General features: G+C 38.5%; 1 protein-coding gene across 5 annotated transcripts in view; it reads right to left on the reverse strand.

Annotated features, from left to right (window-relative positions):
• The window catches only part of UEVLD (UEV and lactate/malate dehyrogenase domains), a 55,238-nt gene that overhangs the window by 20,518 nt on the left and 7,532 nt on the right, over positions 1-27,188 (reverse strand). For 3 of the 5 annotated variants that reach the window (XR_006335334.1, XM_043874788.1, XM_043874809.1), the window contains exons 2-7: positions 26,372-26,456; positions 19,270-19,335; positions 13,307-13,470; positions 7,114-7,249; positions 6,302-6,420; positions 2,009-2,111 (exon numbers count right to left, since the gene is read on the reverse strand). Coding sequence is in view for 4 of the 5 variants with exons in the window: in XM_043874788.1 (XP_043730723.1) it covers positions 2,009-2,111; positions 6,302-6,420; positions 7,114-7,249; positions 13,307-13,470; positions 19,270-19,335; positions 26,372-26,456 (673 nt within the window). In the remaining variant the exon portion in view is untranslated. Of the gene's footprint in view, positions 1-2,008; positions 2,112-6,301; positions 6,421-7,113; positions 7,250-13,306; positions 13,471-19,269; positions 19,336-26,371; positions 26,457-27,188 lie in introns of those variants that run through there. The other 2 variants (XM_043874798.1, XM_043874817.1) reach the window with 2 other exon arrangements.

Here is a 27,188-nt window from a genome sequence, read left to right on the forward strand (position 1 = left end):
CATATCATAGAACATATCTGAGATGTTAGTAACATTAAATCACTTCATATAAAAGTAATTAAACTGTTATCAGGAATATGCAATCAAAATTAACAAGGGGAACATGAAAGTTACCCCAAAATAGTACGCATTCATTCAAAACTCCTTACTTGGTGGCAAGCACCAAACCCTATATATCTACTCCAAGGACTGTGGTCTTTGAAACAACAGTTACTGATGGTTAATGAGATACACAGGAAGAAACAGTTTCCTCAGGTCCTAAATGGGCTCACAGCCTCGAGGCTCCTGGAGAGATTCGGAAGGGTTAAGAGGTCCCTTAAGAACTTCAGTACCTGGAAACGGCAGGCACAAGACAATACTCAGCTCCCCAAAGGATCCTACAAAAAGATCATTAAGGCAACTACTGTACTCTTTCCAGAGAAGGAAAATAAATCCATTGTATCTTACAGGGATCAAGAGACTTGCCATAACTACTATATCCAATGTTTATAACCTATAGGTACAATTTCAACTTTTCTGATCCACTGTGGTTCTTAGTACATTCAGGCTTGTGAAATCATATGCCTCACTATTTCACTTGGAAAATATGGTTAAGAAGACTGGAGACCTGCCTAAGGAAAGGCAAAGGAAAGCTAAGCAACTAGTAACATATTACAACCTGACTCTAGCTATAATCTGTTTTCTGAGACTAAACATTCTCTAGTTCAATGGTCTTCCAATTTTTTTGATCATGCATCCCTAGTAATAAAGTAATTTTAATCCCCAATCATATTTATATTCACCTACATATATATGTGTCTATACTAATATATTACATACATTGTTAAATAGATGCAAATCTTCTGAATTAAAAAGAGGAAATAAATATTACTTTTTAGCATTTTAAATTTCATTTATTAGTCATATAAGCTCTCATTTTGTTCCTGTTAAAATTCACTTTAACAATATATTTTTAGTGAAATCAATGTGAATTCAATTTTTTAAAAAAAAAGCCTTGGGTTAGCACCTTGCTATATACCAAGAGGTATATATTAATTCCCATTTTACAGATAATAAGATTGAACTTCAAGAGATTATATAATCTACCAAATGGCAAAACTAGTATGCAAACCCCAATCTGTCTAACTCTAAAAACAGTGTTATTAACCAATATATTATGAAAAAGGAAGCATTTAGAGAAAATAATTTATACTAAGGTGTGAGTCAGATACCAAGAATAAATCCTTCCAACCAATACGAATGTTATCTACTTATCTCTTATTAACATCATTAGTTGTAATCACTCTATCACTTAAGGTAAGTCCCTTAATTTATATGAATCTTAGTTTCCCAATATGTAAACTGAGGGACTTGGACTAGGTGATCTTTAAGATGCTTTCAGCATTAAAATTCTAGGACTCCACCAGCCCAGGTGGGATGCATGAGACAAGTGCTCCGGCCTGGTGCACTGGAAAGACCCAGAGGAATCGGGTGGAGAGGGAGGTGGGAGGGGGGATCAGGATGGGGAATACGTGTAACTCTATGGCTGATTCATATCAATGTATGACAAAACCCACTGCAATGTTGTGAAGTAATTAGCCTCCAACTAATAAAAAAAAAAAAAGAAGAAGAAAAAAAAATAAATAAATAAAATAAAATTCTAGGACTCCAGGCAGAACAAAGAGAATTTTTAGGGCAGTGAAATACTGTTTGATACTATAATGGTAATACATCTTTGGTTTGTCCACATTCATAGAACACACAGACAAGAGTGAATCCTAATGTAAACTATGGCCTTTGGATGATAATGATGTGTCCAGGGAGGTTTGTCAATTGCACGACTCAGGTAGGGGACGTTGACCATGTAGAGCCTATGCATGTACAGGGCAGGAGGTGTACAGAAAACCTCTGTACCTTCTGCCCAACAGCACCCTGAACCTGAAACTGCCCTAAAAAATATAGTCTACAAAAAACTGACTCAAATACAGAGGCAAACAAGGCACAAATCTTTGAAGCAGAACAGCCAGACCTTTGCTGATCTCCACATTAGGCAGGTTGAAGATGTCAAGGTCCATCATCCCTCCTTTGGTCCCTTCTGAGAAGTCTAAAAGGACCAGTTTGTCTGCAATGCCCTGGACAGTGCAAAAAGAAAAAGAACAGTATTACACTGAACATGGCCAGTTATTCAGTTGAAACTTATTCAGAAATGAGAGCTAAAGAATGTGTTTGTGTGTGTGTGTGTGTGTGTGTGTGTCTGCTCAGGGCCTCAGTCGTGTCCAACTCTTTGTGACGCCATAGACTGTAGCCCGTTAGGCTTCTCTGTCCATGGAATTTTTCAGGTAAGAATACTGGAGCAAGTTGCCATTTCCTACTCTAGGGGATCTTCCCAACCTATATCGGTTGCATCTCCTGCATTGGCAGGTGGATTCGTTACCACTGCGCCACCTGGGAAGCCCAAAGAAGAACATACATAGGCCTTATCTACTCTCTTATGAAGGAAGTAACACAATAGCAATAAAAGGGATATGCAAGCAAGAAAACAATATCATGCACTTGAATGATGTGATCCTTTGGCTTAACTAAAAACTGTGTCTAACCCTTTTGATGAAAGTGAAAGAGGAGAGTAAAAAAGCCGGCTTAAAGCTCAACATTCAGAAAACTAAGATCATGGCATCTGGTCCCATCACTTCATGGCAAATATATGGGGAAACAGTGGCTGACTTTATTTTTCTGGGCTCCAAAATCACTGCAGATGGTGACTGCAGCCATGAAATTAAAAGACGCTTACTCCTTGGAAGGAAAGTTATGACCAACCTAAACAGCATATTAAAAAGCAGAGACAAAAAAAAATAAAAAGCAGAGACATTACTTTGTCAACAAAGGTCCATCTAGTCAAGGCTATGGTTTTTCCAGTGGTCATGTATGGATGTGAGAGCTGGGCTATAAAGAAAGATGAGCACTGAAGAATTGATGCTTTTGAACTGTGGTGTTGGAGAAGACTCTTGAGAATCCCTTGGACTGCAAGGATATCCAACCAGTCCATCCTAAAGATCAGTTCCTGGGTGTACTGATGCTGAAGCTGAAGCTCCAATACCTTGGCCACCTGATGCGAAGAGCTGACTCATTTGAAAATACCCTGATGCTGGGAAAGATTGAGGGCATGAGGAGAAGGGGATGACAGAGGATGAGATGGTTGGATGACATCACCGATTCAATGGACATGGGTTTTGGTGGACTCTGGGAGTTGGTGATGGACAGGAAGGCCTGGCGTGCTGTGGTTCATGGGATCGCAAAGAGTCAGACACGACTGAGCAACTGAACTGAACTGACAGGGTTTAAACAGAAAGTCACAAATTGCAGGTTTCTTTTGATGGGATAATGAGTAATAAAGATGACATGGTGCACTCAATACGTTTGCTGTTGTTTTTGAGTTTGTTTTTGTTTTGTCATAACTTCCATTCTAAAGAATCTAGAGTGATTTTTTGGTCTATTTTAGCACCATTGGTCATTTAGCATTTGGTTATTTTAGCACCATTTGGTCATTTCTAGCATGAAAGTCAATATTAATGCCAAGTTTCTCTAAAGAAAACAAAAAAGGTAATAGACATAGAGCTAAAACAAAACCAATTATCATGCAGTTCTCTCTCCCAGAGATCTCATGGAAAATACTCCACATGCCGGTAGACAGCTCCCTGGGTGCCATGGTGGGTTGACTGTACACGACAGCAAAGAAATTCCTGAGAGTCAATTTACCTTTGTCAGAGTCCTTTTTCCAAAAAGTAAAGGACCTGAGCATCTCTCCTGACTTAGAGCTTCTCAACCTTTAAGAGGTCACCATTTAAAAGATCAGTGAGGCACACTGATCACGAGGGATATTTTTAAACTACAGATCTGGAACAGGGCCTGAGATTAGGCATTTCTAATAAGATCTCAGATGATGCCAGTGCCACACACTGGGTAGTAAGGATCTAGAATACAGGATCCATAAACAGACTGCCCAGCCTCAAACCCTGGCTCTTTTTATTAATAATATGATTTGGGGCAAATTGGGTAACCTCCCTATGCTCTGCTTTCTCCACTTGTCAAACGACAGTAATGATAGTACCTAAGTCATAAGGTTGTTATAAAAATGAATCAAGTGTTTAGATGAGTGCGGTACCTAGCAAACATTTAGTAAATGTTAGTTAGTGCCATTATTATGACTACTACTGCACTAGTTGCATACTGTTGCACTATTTGAATACTGTACCTCTTATCAAATTATTAACTATTTTCCTTTTGTTTTGCTTTTTTGGGGCCGCATGGGCATGTGGGATCTTTGTTCCCCAACCAAGGATCAAACTCGTACCTCTACATTGGAAGTGCAGAGTCTTAACCACTGGAATGCAAGGTAATTCCTCAGAATACTAATGTTTAAAAGGAAAAACAGAAAAAACTTTCCATCTAGACAGTACACAGTCTCACTGATAGTGAGACTTCTAACCATTAAATATGACTTTAAGGGGCCTTCTTGTGCCGTGCTGTGCTGTGCTGGGTCGCTCAGTCGTGTCCAATTCTTTGTGACCCCATGGATTGCAGCCCACCAGGCTCCTCTGTCCATGCGATTCTCCAGGCAAGAATACTGGAGTGGGTTGCCATGCCCTCCTCCAGGGGATCTTCCCAACCCAGGGATCAGACCCAGGTCTCTCACATTGCAGGTGGATTCTTTACCATCTGAGCCACCAGGGAAGCCCAAGAATAAGGTAGCCTATCCCTTCTCCAGGGGATCTTCCTGACCCAGGAATCGAACCAGGGTCTCCTGCATTGCAGGAGGATTCTTTATCAACTGAGCTACCAGAGAAGCCCACTTACTACACTTACCAAAAGCAAGTAAAATCGATAAAACTCAGTTTTGTTAGGGATGCCAAAATGAGGTTGATGTATACATTATTATTAGCAGCATAAATTACTTCTGCCTGTTTGAAGAGCAATCTAGCAATATATAGTAAGTACCATAAAAACTATTCATGCCCTCTCACTCATAGTACTATTTCTGAGATTCTGTACACCTAAAAAAAAATTCAGACAAGAAAATAAGCAACTTCTAAGGCAATGTTTATAGAAATACTCTATTTAGTAACAAAAGATCTGCAAACATTTCAAATTCCAATTAAGAAGGAAGAGTGCATTCAGATGGTGGTTGGAGGAAATGAAACTATAATGTGCTACAAGTTAGCATATATTGTCCTGAATAGTCAGCTTTTAAAATCTTCTAGCTCCCTGGATACAATTTCACTCTTTGCTGAAGTAGAACCTACCTCCAAGACATAAGTAAATCTTAAATAGAAAGAGACAAATTTACACGTCAATCAATCAAATTTTAATAGAACAGAAACTCAAATACCAGCTACCAAACAAATATATCAAGGGAGAGCCACTCTATTTTGGGCTACATTGCTCAAATGACACAGACATGCTATCACCACGACACTGGGCCCGGGAGGGTCTTCTCAACTTCCCTGCTGCTGCCGCTGCTAAGTCGCTTCAGTCGTGTCCGACTCTGTGCGACCCCATAGACAGCAGCCCACCAGGCTCTGCCGTCCCTGGCATTCTCCAGGCAAGAACACTGGAGTGGGTTGCCATTTCCTTCTCCAATGCATGAAAGTGAAAAGGGAAAGTGAAGTCGCTCAGTCGTGTGGGACTCGTAGCGACCCCATGGACTGCAGCCCACCAGGCTCTTCCGTCCATGGGATTTTCCAGGCAAGAGTACTGGAGAGGGTTGCCATTGCCTTCTCCTCTGGAGGGAGATTTAAGCCTTTCTAAAAATAATTTATATAGAAAAGATCCAGTAAAAAAGGATTGATGAAAAAATAGACATATCTCAGACCACTATAAAATAATCAAATCAGGAACTATGATCCTAAAAGAAAGTGGAGTAATTACACAAGAAAAGGCAATTTAAAAAAATGTTAATTTTAGAAAGAGCTAAATTAAGTATTATATTAAATAAGAGTTTAATTAAAGCAGCATGACTCAGAAAACACAAAAGCATTTGTGACTAAGTCAGATGAGTGTCAACCTGAGGTTCCCTTGGATTAGGATGATGAGCCCATTGTTCAAACCAGGTTTTCAAAGCCTAGTCCATGTCTAACTACTAATTATGAAACAATATTACTAATGACAGCTTTCAGCTATTTTTTTGTCAACTTACTAAATATATTTTAAGGCAAAATGAGGTTTTCCCACATGACAAAATAAAGCCATTATTTCCTGAGTGTTAAAACAGAAACTGCCTAAAAGTGTAGCAATATGACGTGTATTTATAACCACTATGCTTACGTACTTTGGCTGAAATTGCTAATGTGCAGGCAATTCCCAATTCTCCACCTCCAACCACGGTAATTTTATTGACTGTTTTATTCTCACGATTTGCCCAGTTCTTTGAATTTATATCTGAGACACCTAAAAAGAAAAGTAGATTATCATAATTTTAAAATAATATCAAAAGTCTTTTTAGCATTAAAAAAATACCAAACTTTAATAACTTGGACAGAAAAGATGGTACTAGGCACTCCATACAAGCATTCAAAAATATTTTTGAACAAATGAAATGCAAGGAAGAATCTCATATTAAATATTTTGCTAGAGGATACCACTTTTAAAAGAAAATGTCTTTTTAAGCTTTAAGAAAATAGGATTTCCATAATTTTGAAAAAAATTGTGACTCTTACTGCTCTAGTCTAAAATGCAAAAAAATGTTTAAAACTTACTAAATTGTTGCAAGCATGGTTATTTTCCTTTGTCCTCAATGAAAAACAATGAGAATCACAGATTCTCTGGTCCAATATACTGAACAAGGCAAAAAGCTACATATACATATAATGAAAAAGGTTTGGGATCATTAATATTTATCAAGTGGTTTTGAACAAATTATTTTATCTGTCAGGATAAAATTAATCTTTTACATTTTAAGAAACCATATTAATTGGAACTATATGGTAATACCCTATGATAAATACATGGGAATTTTTTAATCCAACACAATTATGTATATATATAAGCATGTATTTATTTACAGAAATCAAGTAGCAGAGAATAAAGGATATTAGTGAGAAACTGTAAACTCATAACGCTATTATTAACAAAAATACAAACCTTCAGTAATTTTTGCAATATAGGCTAGCAAGTCTACCTGCCGTGCCTCGTCAGATGATGACAGAGAATACAGGGGAAGTTCCTCTTGAAATTTGGCAATCATTTCTTTAATTAATCCAACAATGACAGATTTAGGCTACAGAAAGCACAAAGGGAAAAGTTATACAAAAATTTTGCTAAGGAATACTACCTTATTAATCTACACATTGTTAGAGGTAGCCAAAAGAATACTGCATAATGCTCTCATTTTTGGAAAACCCATAAAAACCTATACAAAAATTAGATAGTACTTTTAACTGAAAAACTTAATTCTTTTAATTAAAAAATACAGGGAGAAATGCTAAAACCACATCTCCAAAAAGTGCAACAACAGCATAAATGTGTTTACTAGTAGAGTACCTATATGTGGGAAGTCTTGTCTATCTACCTTTTAAAAATTTTTTTATTTTTAAATAACTGCAGATTTACAGAAAAGCTGGCAAAAAAATAGTACAAAGAATTTTCATATGTTCTTCACTCAGATTGCTCAAATTTTAACGTTTTATCACATGTGCTTCCTCAGTGCCTTTTCCTCTATTTTCTGAACCAACGGAGAATAAACTGAAGCTACGATACCCCTTCACCCCAAATACTTGAGCATATATTTCCTAAAAGAAAAAACAAAACACTCCTATACAGCCACAATCAAATTAGAAAATTAATGCTTATAAAATATTTATCTAATCCATTACTGCTTATTTGAACTGGTAAAACAACCTTAATGAGAACTCTGAGCTTCAGTATTATTAGCAATATAATATGAATAATAAATTCCAATAAATATGAGAAACAAATGAGCTAATGTATGCAAATTATGTTGTGAGTGTAAAATATACATTTATTATTATTATAAGGAATACTTAAAGTGGTTTGCTCATTTTAAAAATTGCTTAATTCTTCGATCTGAGTTTCACTCTTTATAAAGACAAAGATGCCATTAGAATAAAAATACTCAAATACTTTCAAAGACCAAGCAGATAATATAATACGTGAAGTTGTCAAGTGTAAGAAAATTTGGGGAGATGGTCATTGTAGCAAATTGGAAAGAGTACATGTACAGTCACTCAAACTTATATTAAGAACATAACAAAACAAAGCAAAACAAAACCTCTTTGCTGTCCAAACAAAATTCTGTAGGCCTAATGCTGCACACTGACTCTCTTGGGGAAAACATCTGCAATCCTTAGCCTAGGTGACCTCCAGATTCCTTCTAGCTCCAAAACACTATGTAATCATATTAATACTATACAATTTCAATTGCATGTGGGTCTTCATGCAGTACTTTTAAAATCATAACTCATACTTTTTTGAAGTGAAATACAGCTGATTTACAATGTGGTGTTAATTTCAGGAATACAGCAGAGTGAATCAGATATAGATATATAGATACACAGATTATAGACATAAGTATAGCTATCTATCTAGTCTCTTTCAGATGCCTTTCATTATAGCCTATTACAAGATATTGAAATGTAGGGCTTTCCTGGTGGCTCAGTGGTAAACAATCTGCCTGCCGATGCAGGAGACACGGGTTCAATCCCTGATCCGGTAAGGCCCACATGCCGGGGAGCAACTGAGCACATGTCACAACTACTGAGCCGTGCTCTAGAGCTCGGGAGCTGCAACTACTGACCACAAGACACAACTACTGAAGTCCACACGCTCTCGAGCCTGTGCTACGCAACGAGAGAAGACACCACGATGAGAAGCTCGTGCCCTGCAGCTAGAGAGTAACCACTGTATTAATGAAGACCCAGCACAGCCAAAGATGAACAAATAAATAAACATTAAAAAAAGGATACTGAATATAGTTCTCTGTGCTATCCCGTAGATCTTTTTAATCTATTTTATTCATGTATTTTTATTTTTTGGCCACATGGCGCTACATGTGGGATCTTAATTCCCTGAACCACATACCGTGCATTGGAAGCACAGAGTCTTAACCATTGGACCACTGGGGAAGTCTCTACGTATTTTATATTTAATAGTGTGTATCTGTTCATCCCAAACCCCTAATTTATCCCTCCACTCCCCCTAAATGTAATTCTTCTAAACAGGGCCATTTAAATAATGTATCTTCTTTAAGACTAGTTTTGGCTTATAATAGAGGTTCAGAAGAGTAAAGTGAAATCAACACTCTCTGAACTGAAACCAAGCACAACCTCGACTAGATTATAGGACTACCTCTGAGTATTTATTAAACTAACTATGAAAAGAGATGCCAGAGTAAACCAGAAAGAAGAAATAGGGAAGAGAAGTTCACACAACAGGGCACAGATGTAAAAAAAAAATAAGTTTTTTGTTTAAAAGAGAGTAAAAATAGATGAAAGAGATAGAGAATTCAAAAATGAAGAAATATACATGATAAATAAATACATGATAAGATTTCAATTTTTCAAGTAACCAAAAAACTAAGTATTAAGGTTAAGACATCAATTTTGTCCTTCCAACTAACAAATTTTTATCATGCCCTAGAGAAAACCACTAGACCATTCAGGTATGACCTAAGTCAAATCCCTTATGATTATTCAGTGGAAGTGACAAATAGATTCAAGGGATTTATCTGATAGACAGAATGCCTGATGAACCATGGATGGAGGTTGGTGACACTGCACAGGAGGCAGTGATCAACACCATCCCCAAGAAAAAAAAAATGCAAAAAGGCAAAATGGTTCTCTGAGGAGGCCTTACAAATAGCTGGGAAAAGAAGAGAAACGAAAGGCAAAGGAGAAAAGGAAAGATACAAGCATCTGAATGCAGAGTTCCAAAGAATAGCAAGGGGAGAAAAGAAAGCCTTCCTCAATGATCAATGCAAAGAAATAAAGCAAAACAATAGAACGGGAAAGACTAGAGATAAGAAAGACTATCTCTTCAAGAAAATGAGAGACAATAAGAGAATATTTCATGCAAAGATGGGCACAATAAAGGACAGAAATGATATGGACCTAACAGAAGCAGAAGATATTAAGAAGAGGTGGCAAGAATACACAGAAGAACTGTACAAAAAAGATCTCCATGACCCACAATGCCACGATGGTGTGATCACTCACCTAGAGCCAGCCAGACAACCCGGAACGCAAAGTCAAGTGGGCCTTAGGGAGCATCACTATGAACAAAGCTAGTGGAAGTCATGCAATTCCAGTTGAGCTATTTCAAATCCTAAAAGATGATGCTGTTAAGGTACTGCACTTAATATGCCAGCAAATTTGGAAAACTCAGCAGTAGCCACAGGACTGGAAAAGGTTAGTTTTCATTCCAATCCCAAAGAAAGGCAATGCCAAAGAATGCTCAAACTACCGCACAATTGCACTCATCTCACACACTAGCAAAGTAATGCTCAAAATTCTCCAAGCCAGGCTTCAACAGTACATGAAACGAGAACTTCCAGACATTCAAGCTGGATTTAGAAAAGGTGGAGGAACCAGGGATCAGATTACCAACATCCACTGGATCATCGAAAAAGCAAGAGCGTTCCGGGGAAACATCTACTTCTGCTTTACTGACTATGCCTTTATTTTTATTGACTAAAGCCTTTGATCGTGTGGATCAAAACAAACTGAAAAATTCTTAAAGAGATGGGACTACCAGACCACCTTACCTACCTCCAGAGAAATTTGTATGCCAGTCAAGAAGCAAGTTAGAACTGGACATGGAAAAACAGACTGGTTCCAAATCAGGAAAGGAGTATGTCAAGGCTATATATTGTCACACTGCTTATTTAACTTACATACAGAGTACATCATGAGAAATGCCGGGCTGGATGAAGCACAATCTGGAACCAAGATTACTGGAAGAAATATCAGTAACTTCAGATACGTAGATGACACCACCTTTATGGCAGAAAGTGAAGAAGAACTAAAGAGCCTCTTGATGAATGTAAAAGAGGAGAGTGAAAAAGCTGGCCTAAAACTCAACATACAGAAAACTAAGATCATGGCATCCGGTCCCATCACTTCATGGCAAATAGATGGGGAAACAATGGAAACAATGAGAGACTTTACTTTGGGGGGCTCCAAAATCACTCCAGATGGTGAATGAAGCCAAGAAATTAAAAGACGCTTGCTGCTTGGAAGAAAAGCTATGACCAACCTAGACAGAATATTATAAAGCAGAGACATTACTTTGCCAACAAAGGTACATCTAGTCAAGGCTATGGTTTTTCCAGTAGTCATGTATGGATGTGAGAGTTGGACCATAAAGAAAGTTGAGCACCAAAGAATTGATGCTTTTGAACTATGGTGTTAGAGAAGACTCTTGAGAGTCCTTTGGACTGCAAGGAGATCCAACCAGTCCATCCTGAAGGAAATCAGTCCTGAATATTCATTGGAAGGACTGATGCTGAAGCTGAAACTCCAATACTTTGGCCACCTGATGCGAAGAACTGACTCATTGGAAAAGACCCTGATGCTGGGAAAGACTGAAGGCAGGAGGAGAAGGGGCCGATAGAGGATAAGATGGTTTGGAAGGCATCACTGACTTGATGGATATGAGTTTGAGCAAGCTCCAGGAGTTGGTGATAGACAGGGAAGCCTGGCATGTTGCAGTCCATGGGGTCGCAAAGAGGCAGACACAACTGAGCAACTGAACTGAACTGAATTCATCACATTTAACTGGTAATTTTATTATTTAAATCACCAAGCAATGCAAAAAATCTACAAGTTCATCAAGTAAACTCCCCACCTAAACTCCACTACTGACAATTTGGTGCGCATCTTTTCCTTTTCTTATTCTTTTTCTTCTTTTTAGAAGTTTTCTTTATATGAAAAATATAGAAAACCGTAAAACAAAGTGAAATGAATCCACAGTTGCACACCCTTTTACAGTACATATATAAAATAAGAAGTGATAATTCTAATACCACCCTATACTTCAACCTCACTCCTCTCTATCATCCCTGTCCTACAACTTTCTCAGTATATACAAATATATTATAAATTATCTTGTCATAAAAGTTTTACTTACAAAAATGAGAGCATATTCTATATTCATAATAAATAACAATAATAATAATAAATGAACCATAGGGATAAGCCAAAGCTTGTTTTGTTTTAAATATAATACCTTCTTTCATAGCACCCTTTAGAGCAAGGGTTCTATAAACCAGATACCCTCCTCCACTGATTTCTATTAATGGCAGAATCATAAGATTGTGTCTACTTCTTGGAAGCCAATTTGGGAAAATATAAGAATAGCCTTCAAAACATTTTAAAACTTTGATCCAATAATTCCATTCCTAGAGATTTATCATTAGAAAATTACTAAAGATTTATAAGATGTACAAACATTGTATATTTACAAATATTTATATTTAAGGATGCTCATCATTAAATTTCTAACAAAGCAATTTACAAATATATCATGCAATATCCTAATGCTGGATCATCAGGCAACCATTTAAAAACCATGTGTTTTGAAAATACTGTCTAATATGGAAAAACGCTCATTATAGTGATAGATGAAATATGTAGAATGCATAATCTGAGGGTTTCTTTTTGCTTTGTGTTTTAAACCTGGGCCATATTCTTTTTATTTTTCTACTTTTATTTATCTATTTATTTGGCCGTGTCTCATGGCACACAGGATTAGTGCCCTGAAACTGTGCTCCCTGCAGTGGAAGCTTGGAGTCTTATCCACTGGACCACCAGGGAAGTCCTTGTGAGGGCTTATAAAATATATAAACTAGTTTCATGCATCATTGGGGTGAATTTTTAAAACAACACTCAGTTAAAACAAGGCATGTAATAGAAGATTATATACAATATGATTAAATTTACGTAAAGGTTAAAAACAGGCAAAGCTACATATAAATACACCTATTACACAAGAATCTTTACTGGGGATGACTAGGAAATAATGCCTCAATATTTTGCTAGTAGCTCTTCATTTGCTTTATCAAACAGCAAATGACTGCAAAAAGACAAGGAGTAAACAATGGTTGGCTCCCAGACCTGGAGAGAGTAGATCCAAGCAGGCTGCTGTCAGCAGGGTTCTGGGACGTGGGTGACCCCCAGGGAGTTCAATTTCAAATTATGTTTAAAGACCATAAGAAGAGTATCATTGAAAGAAAATTCAGTAACTTATTTGTACCATTAGTATCAAAGATAAACATTCAGAAAAATAAAAATTTTCAAAAGAAAATCCAAATTGATCTTACATGGCTCCAGTTTTGGAGATAGGGCAAGTATATTCTGCCTTGAGCATCCACATGCTTTCCAACTAAGATTCCCATATTTGCAGTTGGCTTTAAGAAGCAAATGGGGGGAGCAAAAGGGTGAGAATCCAAAATCCACAAACGAATAGGTATGTTATATGTATTACCTATTTGAGACAAAACAAACACATCTTCAAACAATAATGAAAAGCACACATATTATATTTATGGTATAGCTACGTGACATTTCAAGACACAAGTCTAGTCAAACTTATAGGTAAAGGATTTATGTAAACTGAGGCCTATTTCCCTATATTCATCCACATTGGAAATATGTTTCCATTAAAGCACCAGTATAACATTTGAGGAAAATTAATCAAGACAATGGCCAGCTTATTCAATTCAATTCAGTAAATATTTATAGGACCTACTGTACTAGGAGTATGGGATACAACTTTTCTCTATATAACATTCTTTGCTCCACCCAAGTTATTTGTCTACAAGTCTATTTCCCCTTTAACACTATAAACGTCTAGAGGTGATTATATATTATTCATTTCCATGTTCCCTACTACAGTGTCTAACATATTGGATGCTCAATAAAAGTTTCTTATATAAATAATGAATGAATGAACAAATGAAAGATGAATTTGAGACTAGCCCTCAAGTTGCTCATTAATTAAAGATACTGTAACATACAAGCTGGGTTAGATACACAGAACTCAACAGCTGAAAATAACCTTAACAGCCACCTTGTTCAGTGGCTCTTAAATTTTAGTGCACTGAGATAGGAACCCAAGTGAAAGATCTTCCATGTACATGTACCATGTAATGTGCTACATAACCATGTACATCATGCCTCATTTCAGTTCAGTTCAGTTGCTCAGGCACGTCCTACTCTTTGTGACCCCATGGACTGCAGGACGCCAGGTCTCCCTGTCCATCCCCAACTCCAAGAGCTTACTCAAACTCATGTCCATTGAGTCAGTGACGCCATCCAACCATCTCATCCTCTGTCGTCCCCTTCTCCTCCCACCTTTGCCAGCATCAGCGTCTTTTCCAGTGAGTCAATTCTTCACATCAGGTGCAAGAGCCAAAATCTCTGATTGCTTTGGTTCAGAGGAAGCCCAAAGCTAAACTCAAGTGCAAAAACTAACCTTAAACTAGAAATCTGATCAATTACCTTAACCCTTCTATTGGATCTCCCAATATTTGTTCCTGCTTTTATAGTCTTACTGCATATGTTTTTTCAATGTATTTCAAACATGGCTGCTCAGGAGCAAGAATGCCTAGGTTCAAATCCTAGTTCCACACATTACTAGCTATAGGATTTTAGGCAAGTTACTTAACTTCTCTGTGCCTCAATTCCTTCCTCTACAAAAAAGAGTAATAAAAGCTCCTACTTCATAGGATTGTTGTAAGGATAAAATCAGTTAAGGTACATAAAATGCTTAGAATAGTACATGACATGGTTAAGTACCACGTTTTGCTCAGTTGCTAAGTCATGTCTGACTCTGCGACCACATGGACTACAGTCTGCCAGGCTTTTCTGTCCATGGGACGCCAGGTAAGAATACTGAAGTGGGTTACCATTTCCTTCTCCAGGAGATCCTCCCAACCCAGAGACTGAACCCGCAATTCCTGAATTGGCAGGAGGATTCTTTACTACCAAGCTACCTGGGAAGCACAGTTAAGTACCATGATGGTTTGGCAATTTTTAAAATTGTCTTCAAACCCATTTTGGAAATAAGCAAGGTATAAATAAAAAGTTTTCTCCTCTATTGAAGAAATCTTTTCTCACTAAGGAAATCCTCTGTTTTTTTCATCTTGCTTCCTTCTCTCCTAACCACAATGATACTCAGCTCTGCCTGTGTATTAGAAACTCTTTAGGAACTGTGAAATATACCAATACCCAATCCTTGCCCCCCAAGTTTATGATTCAATGGGACCAGGTCTGGACAACATTTTTCAAAAGCTTCCCATGTAATTCTAAAGGACTGAAAGTCAGTATATAATAGAAATGTCATGGTATGATTTTTACTATTTTATATCAGCAGTTCTCAGAACTATATTCCTCTTCTAACTTTATCGAAGTATTTTATTTTTATTTATTTATTTATTTATTTATTTATTTTTAAAGTATGATGTGTTTATTTGGCTGTTCTGAATCTTAGTTGCAGTTTGTGGAATCTAGTTCCCTGACCAGGGAATGAACCTGGGCCCCCTATAATGGGAGTGTGGAGTCTTAGCCACTGGACCACCAGGGAAGTCCTATCGAAGTATTTTAAAATTTTGTTTTTATTTGGGTATAACTGACATATAACATATTTGCTTCAGGTAGACAACATGATGATTCAACATTTGTATATACTGGAAAATAATCGCCACAAGTCTAGTTACACCAGTCAGCATACACGGTATCTAAGTACTTACAGTATGGGAACAGACACAGCTGTTGGTCCAAAGTTAACTTTATGATTATAAAGTCATGTGATCACAGCACCATAAAATGACTGACAAGTACTGAGACACATCGTCACATTCCTCCAGAATTCACTCCAACATTATATACTCCAGACCAGTGTTTTTCAAATGCTGGTCACAATCAATAGCTTGGGAAATTAATTTAGTGGACTGCAAACAATAAAATTTTTAAATGGAATCAAACAGAAAAATACAATGGCAGGTAGTATGGAATTTCAGTTATATACAAGTGTTGACTGAAGTTAACATATGCAAGTATTTCTCATTGTGGGTCACAATCAAACATTTAAAAGCCACTCTTTAGGCCATGCAACATTTTTGTTTTGGAGTGGTAGTCCTAATCTCAATGGAGCCGTTTTCTAATGTTAATCACTACCCTTTAAAGAAAAGGAAACTAGTATCTACTGAAGTTATCTTCCTGGTTGATCAAGGTTCTGCTGCCTCCATCAATGCCCCTCCCCAGCCGCATTTATGCATTTTAATATCACACGCATGACAAAGCATGTGTGAGCCTGATTTCCAAGGCATCTGGTCCCATCACTTCATGGCAAACAGATGGGGAAACAGTGGCTGACTATTATTTTGGGCTCCAAAATCACTGCAGATGGTGACTGCAGCCATGAAATTAAAAGACATTTGCTCTTTGAAAGAAAAGTTATGACCAACCTAGAAAGCATATGAAAAAGCAGAGACATTACTTTGCCAACAAAGGTCGGTCTAGTCAAAGTTACGGTTTTTCCAGTAGTCATGTATGGATGTGAGAGTTGTACTATAAAGAAAGCCGAGCACCAAAGAATTGATGCTTTTGAACTGTGGTGCTGGAAAAGACTCTTGAGAGTCCCTTGGTTTGCAAGGAGATCCAACCAGTCCATCCTAAAGGAAATCAGTCCTGAATATTCATTGGAAGGACTGATGCTGAAGCTGAAACTCCAATACTTTGGCCACCGGATGCAAAGAGCTGACTCATTTGACAAGATCCTGATGCTGGGAAAGATTGAAGGTGGGAAGAGAAGGGGACAACAGGGGATGAGATGGCTGGATGACATCACCGACTCAATGGATATGAGTTTGAGTAAACTCTGGGAGTTGGTGATGGACAGGGAGGCCTGGCGTGCTGCAGTCCACGGGGTCGCAAAGAGTCGGACATGACTTAGCGACTGAACTGAACTGAGCTTGTAAGATTTCACTACTGGTATTCTCTGTGCCCTTCTTCTTTCTCATTCCTTTGTGTCAGCAAATGCCCTGCCTCCTAGACTGCCCATTTACTTTCAGTAATTCATTACCCAAGATTCAGAACTCCTGGTAAAGTCCTAGGATTTAAAGTAATTATATCATAAGAAAATAATTTGAGTTAGCTGTAAATAAAGTTCAGATGGGTATGATACACATCTCTAAAGAATGGGTGAATGAAGAAAAAGTGTATCACAACCTTGACACAATCTGGAGGGATAAGAAATAATCCAAAATATTTCTACAGGTATATATTAGGAAATATCAACAGAAGATTCACTTGGGGAATAGGACTGGGTAATGGGAGGTTAGATATAAGCTTAACCTCATCTTTTCTCAACTGTTTGAATTTTTTTAGCATGAACATTTGTATTTTTTAAAATTATATTTTATTTTGACAAGACTTGGCCTCTATTTTTAACTTTTGTATTTATTTATTTTCGGCTGTGCTGGGTCTCTCTTGCTGTACAGCTTTTCTCTAATTGCTGTGAGCGGCTGCAGCGCACAGGCTTCTCAGTGAGGTGGCTTCTCCTAGAGCACGGGCTCTAGGGCGTGTGGTCTTCAATAGCTGTGCCACACGGGCTCACTAGTTCCCAGACTCTGGAACACAGGCTCAACAGTTGCAGGGCATGGGCTTAGCTGTCCTCAGCATGTGGGATCTTCCCCGATGAGGCATCAAACCTGTGTCTCCCACATTGGCAGGTGGATTCTTGACCACTGAGCTGCCAGGGAAGCCCAGTATGTATTACTACACTAACAAAACTAGTAACCAGAAGACAGCAACAAAGGCAAAGAAATAATAATGGGCAACATTTAACTGGGCACTTACTACGTGCCAGGAACTGTAAAAGCCAAGAGATTTACTTAAAAGTAGTGCATTTAATCCTCAAAATTCTAGTTAGGCTCTTCCCTTGGCCCACTTTACAGACAAGAAAGATAATACACTCTGACCTCCTCCTATCAGCTTAGAAATAACTGGTGTGCATCAAAAGGAGTTGATATAATTCTAGTCAAAAGCAAAAGGGAAAAAAAGGGTGTACTACAAAATGAAAACATATTGCATTACTACCTTGGAATTACTACCAGCATAAGAATCAATGACTCCACAGCTCCAGGAAGACGCAGAGAGCCAACGAGTGACATTTTAAGATAACTTTTATGCCCTCTTGTTACCTCCCTACATGATTTAACAAGCAATGATTCATTTAAATCCGTAAGTTCCTCTGTCGATATGCAACTACCCTTGAAATCACAGGGGATGCTAAGAACTATGAAATCAGTCAATCAATCCATCATAATTAAGAATTAATTACAGGTAAGTTAGTGATTATTTTTTTCTTTTTGGGCCAATACTTAACTATTCTAACCTGTCAGGACATCTGAAAATATGTTGCCTTTTTTTGAGTTTTAATGGGCTCTTGTGTTTTAAAAATTTCCTATTGGAGTTCTAAGTTCCAGTCTGATAACCAGCTGTGTGGGCTCAGGTAAACCACGTGATCAGGACTCAGTTTCACCTGTAGAGTGGGGATAATGCTACATCATACAGAGGGAAAGGAAGGGGAACAAAACATGCAATGGGAAAAAAGGTGGAACCCCTGAAGTTCGCTATGGAAGGCAGAGTAAACTCTCCACAAGCACACGCTCATGTCTGTCTGGATCACTTCTGGTCCGGGGAATGAAGATTCCACAAGCTACGTGGTGTGGCCAAAAAAATAAATTAATTAAAAATAAATAATTACTTAATTAAAAATCAACCAGCTTTTTAGAATGTTCTTTAAAAAGCACTTTGAGAATGTTATGGAACCAAACCTCAAAACCTAGCAGGGTGGTGGGCAGACAGCTGACATTCAATAAATAAATATCCACTGAACTGAAATGAATTTGTTGATATTAACACCTAGGCCTTCCTTCTCTGGGACAGCATTCTGCTATATCCAGTAAGGTTCAGTATAGGTTATATACATTTTAAGTGAGGGAATTCCCTGCCAGTCCAGTGGTTAGGACTCCAAGCTTCCATTGCTGGGGGCCAGGATTTGATTCCTGGTCCAGGGAATGAAGATTCCACAAGCTACGTAGTGTGGCCAAAAAAATAAATTAATTAAAAATAAATAATTACTTAATTAAAAATCAACCAGCTTTTTAGAATGTTCTTTAAAAAGCACTTTGAGAATGTTATGGAACTAAACAAATACAAGTTCTAATTAAATTGCTCTTTTAGAAAATTCCCACATTTTCTCAACTTCCATACTTACCCTGATATATCACAGGAATAGTACCAGTAAAATTCAGTAGGTCTTTCTGGGAACTATCTTTGAAAACTAGAAGAAAAAAAAAGTCCCAAAAACTGCAATCAGAAGTAGGAAGAACTGTATTATTAATATGCATGCATGTACATACACACAAACAGAAACACACAATTTATAAATACCATAATCTAGGAATCAGTAAATACACTGACAAGGGCAAAGTACTAAATGATGTTATCTTAGAAAGCAGAGCAGGCAGCTGAAAGAACTCAGGACTTTGATATTAAATCCCAAGTTCTTGGCCTGCTTTCCTACTTAGAGGTGATGGAAGAAACTTTTACATATTGAGATATGGGGAAGTCATTCTGGCTCATACATTATTTAACTTAAGCTTTATGCTAACTAGAATAGCCAGTTTTGTGGCCCATTAAACATACATTGTGTTAAATTTGTTTTAACAGTGAAAGAAAAGGATACACTGTCCAGAAGCAAAGAATGTTTGTTTTGAAGACAGATAAATGCCTCTCTTTCCTAAAACATCAATGCTAGTACTCCTTCAATGATCGAGTTCCCTTCACAGGTGTGAAGGCCATGTTGACTCACTCCGTGTATGCTCATGTGTCTTTTTTTTGGAAACCCTGAAGGAATGAACCCCTGTCACCTTTGATGCTCTTTGTTCTGACATATAAAACTGTGCTAACAAGCATGCTTCTTCAGACTAGCCCTTCAGAACTTTATGAGAAGCTGTCTCCTAAGCTATGAGCCTCAGCTTGGCTTGAATAAAACTCCTTTCTGAACTTCCCTGGTGGCTGAGTAGCTAAGAATCCACCTGCCAATGCAGAGGACATGGGTTCGATCCCTGGTCCAGAAAGATACCACGTGGCACACTGCAACTAAGCTTGTGCACCACACCACGACGGATCGTGCACGCTAGAACCCTCGAGCCACAACTACCAAGCCTGAGTGCTGCAGCTACTGAAGCCCGTGTGCCTAAGCCTGTGCTCTGCAACAAGAGAAGCAACCACAGTGAGAAGCCCGTGTATCACAATGAAGAATAGCCCCCACTCACTGCAACCAGAGAAAGCCCACACAAGGCAAGGAAGACCCAGCACAGCCATAAACAAATAAAATTTTTAAAAAAACCTCTTTTCTAGTCCTATTACAGATTGTTTATTGATTACTTCCATCAACAGAGGCATCTGACTATTGGTTACTTTAATCACTTTGACCTTCAGTTTCATCATCTATAAAATAAAGACTATGTCAAAGAGATCATGTGAAAACCCATTATAAGAAGTAAAGGATTATAAAATGTGTAGACACTATCAAATAATCATCAAATCTAAGTAACTGATGTTAATAATCACTTTCAGATATCAGATTATAAATTTTATAATCAGAAAAAAAGGTTTTATTTTTGAAAGTGACCTTCCAGAAAGATTACTAATAATCTTTGACTTCTCAAACTCCATTATTCTCAACCTTTTTTCAGTCTTCACATTTCTGAAGTTTCACCTTGTCCATCAATAATTGGAACACACTGATGGAGAGCTAGTGCCCTCATTTCTGAACTGGTACAGCAAACACTACATGTGGTTTCAAACTGTCAAACTGCCTTAGAACATGGTCCTTTTAAGACCTCAGTAGCTAACCATACTACTTGGGCAGTGCAAGAAAAAGGTCTAAATAGATTTGATGACTTATCAGAAAGGGAGAAGAGGAAAAGCTAGGATAACAGAAAACTCAAGGCCAAGAGTGTACATAAGTACATATATTTACCTTGAACTATATGGTTTTTCCAGTAGTCATGTATGGATATGAGAGTTGGACTACAAAGAAAGCTGAGCACAGAAGAATGCTGCTTTTGAACCGTGGTGTTGGAGAAGACTCTTGAGAGTCCCTTGGACTGCAAGGAGATCCAACCAGTCAATTCTAAAGGAGATCAGTCCTCGGTATTCATTGGAGGGACTGATGTTGGAAGCTGAAACTCCAACACTTTAGCCACCTGATGCAGAGAGCTTACTCATTTGAAAAGACCCTGATGCTGGGAAGGATTGAGGGCAGGAAGAAAAGGGGATGACAGAGGATGAGATGTTGGATGGCATCACCGACACAATGGACATGGGTTTGGGTGGACTCCAGGAGTTCGTGATGGACAGGGAGGCCTGGCGTGCTGCAGTTCATGTAGTCGCAAAGAGTCAGACACAACTGAGCAACTGAACTGAACTGATATGAGTGAAAGATAACAATGGGTGAAGGGGTCACCCTCAGGTAAAAACTAAAATGGACAGAGCAGTAGAACAGAGATTGTTTCTCAGGGGCACGGAACAATCTGGAAATGTGGTACAGAAACTACAGTCATTGTCCAAGCAAATTATTAAAAAAGCCAAAAGAGAAATGATTATAACACATGACCAACACTGTCTTCAATAACAAAATGTACATTGGCAATAATAATCCTATAGCTTGAGGGTTTAATGGCACCATACCTCACTTCTCTAGATGAGAGAAAAGAGATAAAGAATTAACTGGTACACCAAAGCTTTAAATCTATAACATGAAGGAAGACATTGTAAAAGAACATGCATTATTTAAGCAGAGGGGAAGATGAACATGAGTACAAGCTCTAACCCCATGCCTAACTAGCTGTGTAATCTTCAGCAAGTTATTTAAACTCTCTGAAAACTGAAGATGATGATACTCATCTCACAGTTCTGGTTGTAAAAAGAGTATGTAAAATAATATAGATAAAATATTTAGAAACATATTTGGTGTTCAACAAATAGTAGCTGTTAAATCCCCCATCCCAGGCATTTATATACCAGATGCCAGGTGTTATTCAAGAAAGGCAACAAACAGATGGGCCAAAATCTAATCATTTCTTCCACACATAAAATTAGCTATTCTTTGGCCATCGTGAAAAAATCTACAAACAATAAATGCTGGAGAGGGTGTGGATAAAAGTGGGCCCTCTTACACTGTTCATGGGAATGCAAATTGATACACCCACTATGGAAGATGGTATGGAGATTCTTTAAAAACTAGGAATAAAGCTACCATATGACCCAGCAATCCCACTACTAGGCATATACCCTGAGGAAATCAAAATTGAAAAAGACACATGCACCCCAATGTTCATTGCAGCTCTATTTACAACAGCTAGGATATGGGAGCAACCTAGATCCCATCAACAGATGAATGGATAAAGAAGCTATGGTACATATATACAATGGAATATTTACTCAGCCATAGAAAGGAACACATTTGAGTCAATTCTAATGAGGTGGATGAACCTAGAGTTTATTTATTTATTTATTTTTTTAAAGTTTTATTTATTTTTGGCTGCGTTGGTCTTCATTGCTGGGGTGGGTTTTCTCTAGCTGCAGTGAGCACAGGCTAGGCTCTTGTTGCTCTGTGCCGGCTTCTCATCGTGGTGGCTGCTCTTGTTGCAGAGCATGGGTTCTAGGGCAGGCAGGCTTCAGTAGTTGTGGCTTGTGGGCTTAAATGCCCCGTAGTATGTGGAATCTTCTTGGGCCAGGGATCGAACCTGTGTCTCCTGCATTGGCAGGCAGATTCTTAACCGCCAGACCACCAGGGAAGTCCTAGAGTTTATTATACAAGTAAAGTAAGTCAGAAAAACAATTATCGTATATTCACACATATATATGGAAACCAGAAAGATGGTACTGATGAATCTATTTGCAGAGCAGCAATGGAAAGCTAGTGGAGGTGATGGAATTCCAGTTGAGCTATTTCAAATCCTAAAAATTGATGCTATGAAAGTGCTGCACTCAATGTCAGAAAATTTGGAAAACTCAGCAGTGGCCACGGGACTGGAAAAGGTCAGTTTTCATTCCAATCCCTAAGAGAGGCAATGCCAAAGAATGCTCAAACTACCCCACAATTGCACTCATCTCACATGCTAGTAAAGTAATGCTCAAAATTCTTCAAGCCAGGCTTCAGCAATACATGAGCCATTAACTTCCAAATGTTCAAGCTGGTTTTAGAAAAGGCAGAGGAACCAGAGATCAAATTGCCAACATCCGCTGGATCATCGAAAAAGCAAGAGAGTTCCAGAAAAACATCTATTTCTGCTTTATTGACTATGCCAAAGCCTTTGTGTGGATCACAATAAAATGTGGGAAATTCTGAAAAAGATGGGAATACCAGACCACCCGACCTGCCTCTTGAGAAACCTGTATGCAGGTCAGGAAGCAACCACTAGAACTGGACATGGAACAACAGACTGGTTCCAAATAGGAAAAGTAGTACATCAAGGCTGTATATTGTCACCCTGCTTATTTAACTTAAATGCAGAGTACATCATGAGAAACGCTGGGCTGGAGGAAGCACAAGCTGGGATCAAGATTACCGGGAGAAATATCAATAACCTCAAATATGCAGAAGACACCACCCTTATGGCAGAAAGCGAAGAACTAAAGAGTCTCTTGATGAAAGTGAAAGAGAAGAGTGAAAAAGTTGGTTTAAAGCTCAACATTCAGAAAACTAAGATCATGGCATCCTGTCCCATCACTTCATGGCAAATACATGGGGAAACCATGGAAACAGTGGCTGACTTTATTTTTTTGGGCTCCAAAATCACTGCAGATGGTGATTGCAGCCATGAGATTAAAAGACGCTTACTCTGTGGAAGGATAGTTATGACCAACCTAGACAGCATATTAAAAAGCAGAGACATTACTTTGCCAACAAAGGTCCGTCTAATCAAGGCTATGGTTTTTCCAGTGGTCATGTATGGAGGTGCAAGTTGGACTATAAAGAAAGCTGAGCACCAAAGAATTGATGCTTTTGAACTGTGGTGTTGGAGAAGACTCTTGAGAGTCCCTTGGTCTGCAAGGAGATCCAACCAGTCCATCCTAAAGGAGATCAGTCCTGGGTGTTTATTGAAGGACTGATGCTGAAGTTGAAACTCCAATACTTTGGCCACCTGATGTGAAGAGCTGACTCATTGGAAAAGACCCTGATGCTGGGAGGGATTGAGGGCAGGAGGAGAAGGGGACGACAGAGAATGAGATGGTTGGATGGCATCACCGACTCAATGGACATGAGTTTGAGTAAACCCTGGGAGTTGGTGATGGACAGGGAGGCCTGGTGTGCTGCAGTCCACGGGGTTGCAGAGAGTCAGACGTGACTGAGTGATGAACTGAACTGATACGTGAAACAGACAGCCAAAGGGCATTTTCTGTATAACACTGGGAACTCAAGCTGGGCTCGGCAACAACCTGGCGGGTGTGATGGGGGGCGGGGGGTGCTCGGGTGGGAGGGGTGCTCGGGTGGGAGGGGCCTGGGTAAACCTGCGGCTGCTTCATGCTGACGTCTGGTAGAAACCAGCACCATGCTGTGAAGCAACTGTCCTTCAATTTAAAATAAGTAAATTAAAAACAAAACAAAAATTAGCTATTCCTAAGAAATACTTCAGTTAATACCCCAAATTTTCCCATATATGAAGCTGAATTAGATATATTAACTCAAGTTAATTCAAATACAAAACATACTCATATAAAGTTTTCAAAACTGTATTCTTTGACTAATTCATAAGTCCTGAAATCAACTTAGTCAGTCTTAATCACTATTTGTTTTTAAATGGGATGGAATAGAAAACGCCACAGTGTATATAACATTTTAGTTATGTATTACATGGGGTCATGATATAAAATGTTATTTCCAAGTGTGGGCTGGGGTAAGAAATTTTCAAAGATGAAGAAGTAAAATCTTCCTCATGTAACTAGACTCTCTATATTAAGCTAAAAAGATAACTAAAACATTATTAATTTATTATCAACAATATACGTGATAGGCAAGATAATGGCCTCTGAAGATGTCCAAAACTCTAATCCTTGGAACACACACACACACATATATATATATATATATTACCTTGCTTGGCAAAGAAACTTTTTTAGATGCAATTAAGTTAAGGACCCTGACAATTTCCCTGAGGAAGTTATCCTATATGATTAGAGTGGGCCTAAGCTAATCACATTTCGTTCTTTCTTTTTTATTATTTATTTATTTTTCACTGTGCTGGATCCTCACTGCGGCACAGGATCTTCTCCAGTTGTGGCCAGTGGGGGCTACTCTCCAGCAGCAGTGCGTGGGCTTCTCACTGCAGTGGTTTCTCTTCCTCCAGAGCACAGGCTCTAAGGCATATGCACCTCGCTAGTTGTAGCACATGGGCTCAGTAGTTGTGGCTCCCGGGCTCCAGAGTACAGGCTCAATGGTTTGGTGCGTGAACCCATGCCCCCTGCATTGGCAGGCAGATCCTTTACCAATGAGCCACCAGGGAAGCCCCACATTTGGTTCTTAAAAGCAGAGCACCTGGGTTTCCCCAGTAGTCCAGAGGTTAAGAATCTGCCTTGCAACAAAGGGGATACCACTTCGATCCCTAGTCTGGGAAGACCCCACATGACGCGGGGCAGCTAAGCCCACATGCTGCAACTACTGAAGCCTGAAAACTCCGGAGCCTGTGCGCCACAACAAGAGAACCGCCACACAGAAAAGACCAAGCACCGCAGCTAGAAAGGAGCCCCTGCTTGCCGCCAGTAGAGAAGGCCCACGCAACAAGAAGACCCAACACAGCTGAATAAAATAGATTAAAAAAAAATTTTTTAAAGCAGAAAACCCTTTCTGTGGAGATTTGTGAAGGATGGTCAGAGAGATGCAAATTGCTAGCTTTAAATATGGAGGAAGGTGACTCCGAGCCAAAGAATATGGGTGACTTTTAGAAACTAAAAAAGGTACAGTCTTTTTTGCCTTTTTTTTTTTTAAATCTCCCAGAGCCTCCAGAAAGGAACTAAGACCTACCAACACTTCCAACCTACAGAGACTTATGCTGGGCTTCTAGCTTACAGAACCATAAGACAGTAAATTTGTTTCAAGACACTAACTGTGTGCTAATTTGTTACAGCAGCAATAGGAAACTAATACAATACAAATTTTATTAACTTCAAGTTTCCTTAAAAACCACAGGTCATAAGGTACAGTTCAGAATCAGGGGATAAAAGAGAGAAATGAGAAATTATAATACAGTTATAGCTCTCTAAGAACAAATAATTAATCGTTTAAAAACTAGAGAAATGATTCTTACCATAGGTATCCATGGAATATCTGAAATGTGGGAAAAACATGTTTACATTCTTCAGTTCTTCCACAGTTAGATCCCTGAACTTGTACTGAAAAGAGAAAAATGAACACAGAATAAGAATAAAACTATTAAAAAAAAAAAAAGAATAAAACTATAGGCAACGGAACAATTACAAATTAACATTTAACTGAACACTTACTATGGACTAGGCCCTGGGCTCTGAGTTTTACAACCATGAATGGTATTTGATTTAATCCCATTAATAACAACCCTGTGAAGTAGGTAGGGCTTATAACTGCTCGACTTTATAGAAAATGAAACCTAGAGAATCAAAATAACTTGCTGAGTTAGATAGTAAATGAAACCAGACCTCAAACCCAACGCCTGGGCGTTTCATATCTATATGAAATTACACAGCTGACATCATGGTTAAAGATCCACCTCTCATGCCTGAATACCTCATTCACTTGAGATACCCAGAATTTTCCTTCCTGGTACTACAACTGGGTTTCAAAGAAAGAACAGAAAGCATGCAAGGGTTTGCAGTCAGGCTGAGAGAGTTGCCTCCTCATTCATCCAGATGTAGTCTCAGAAACACTACCTCGGTTGCCCTGTGGGCAAAATCATTTAACTTCTTTGATCTTTTCTCATTGGCAAAGAGGAGACTCCTAGACTCCACCTCTTAAATTTGTGCGGGGGATTAAATAAAATTTTTTTTAAAAAGTGTGTTAAGAGTCTATTACCATTCTGAAAATGAAACTGAGAAAACAATCAAAAAGAATAAAATACTCAGGAATACATTTAACAAGATGCAAAACAG

This window comes from Cervus elaphus, chromosome 2 (genome assembly GCF_910594005.1).
Source record: "Cervus elaphus chromosome 2, mCerEla1.1, whole genome shotgun sequence".
Taxonomy (NCBI): Eukaryota; Metazoa; Chordata; class Mammalia; order Artiodactyla; family Cervidae; genus Cervus; species Cervus elaphus.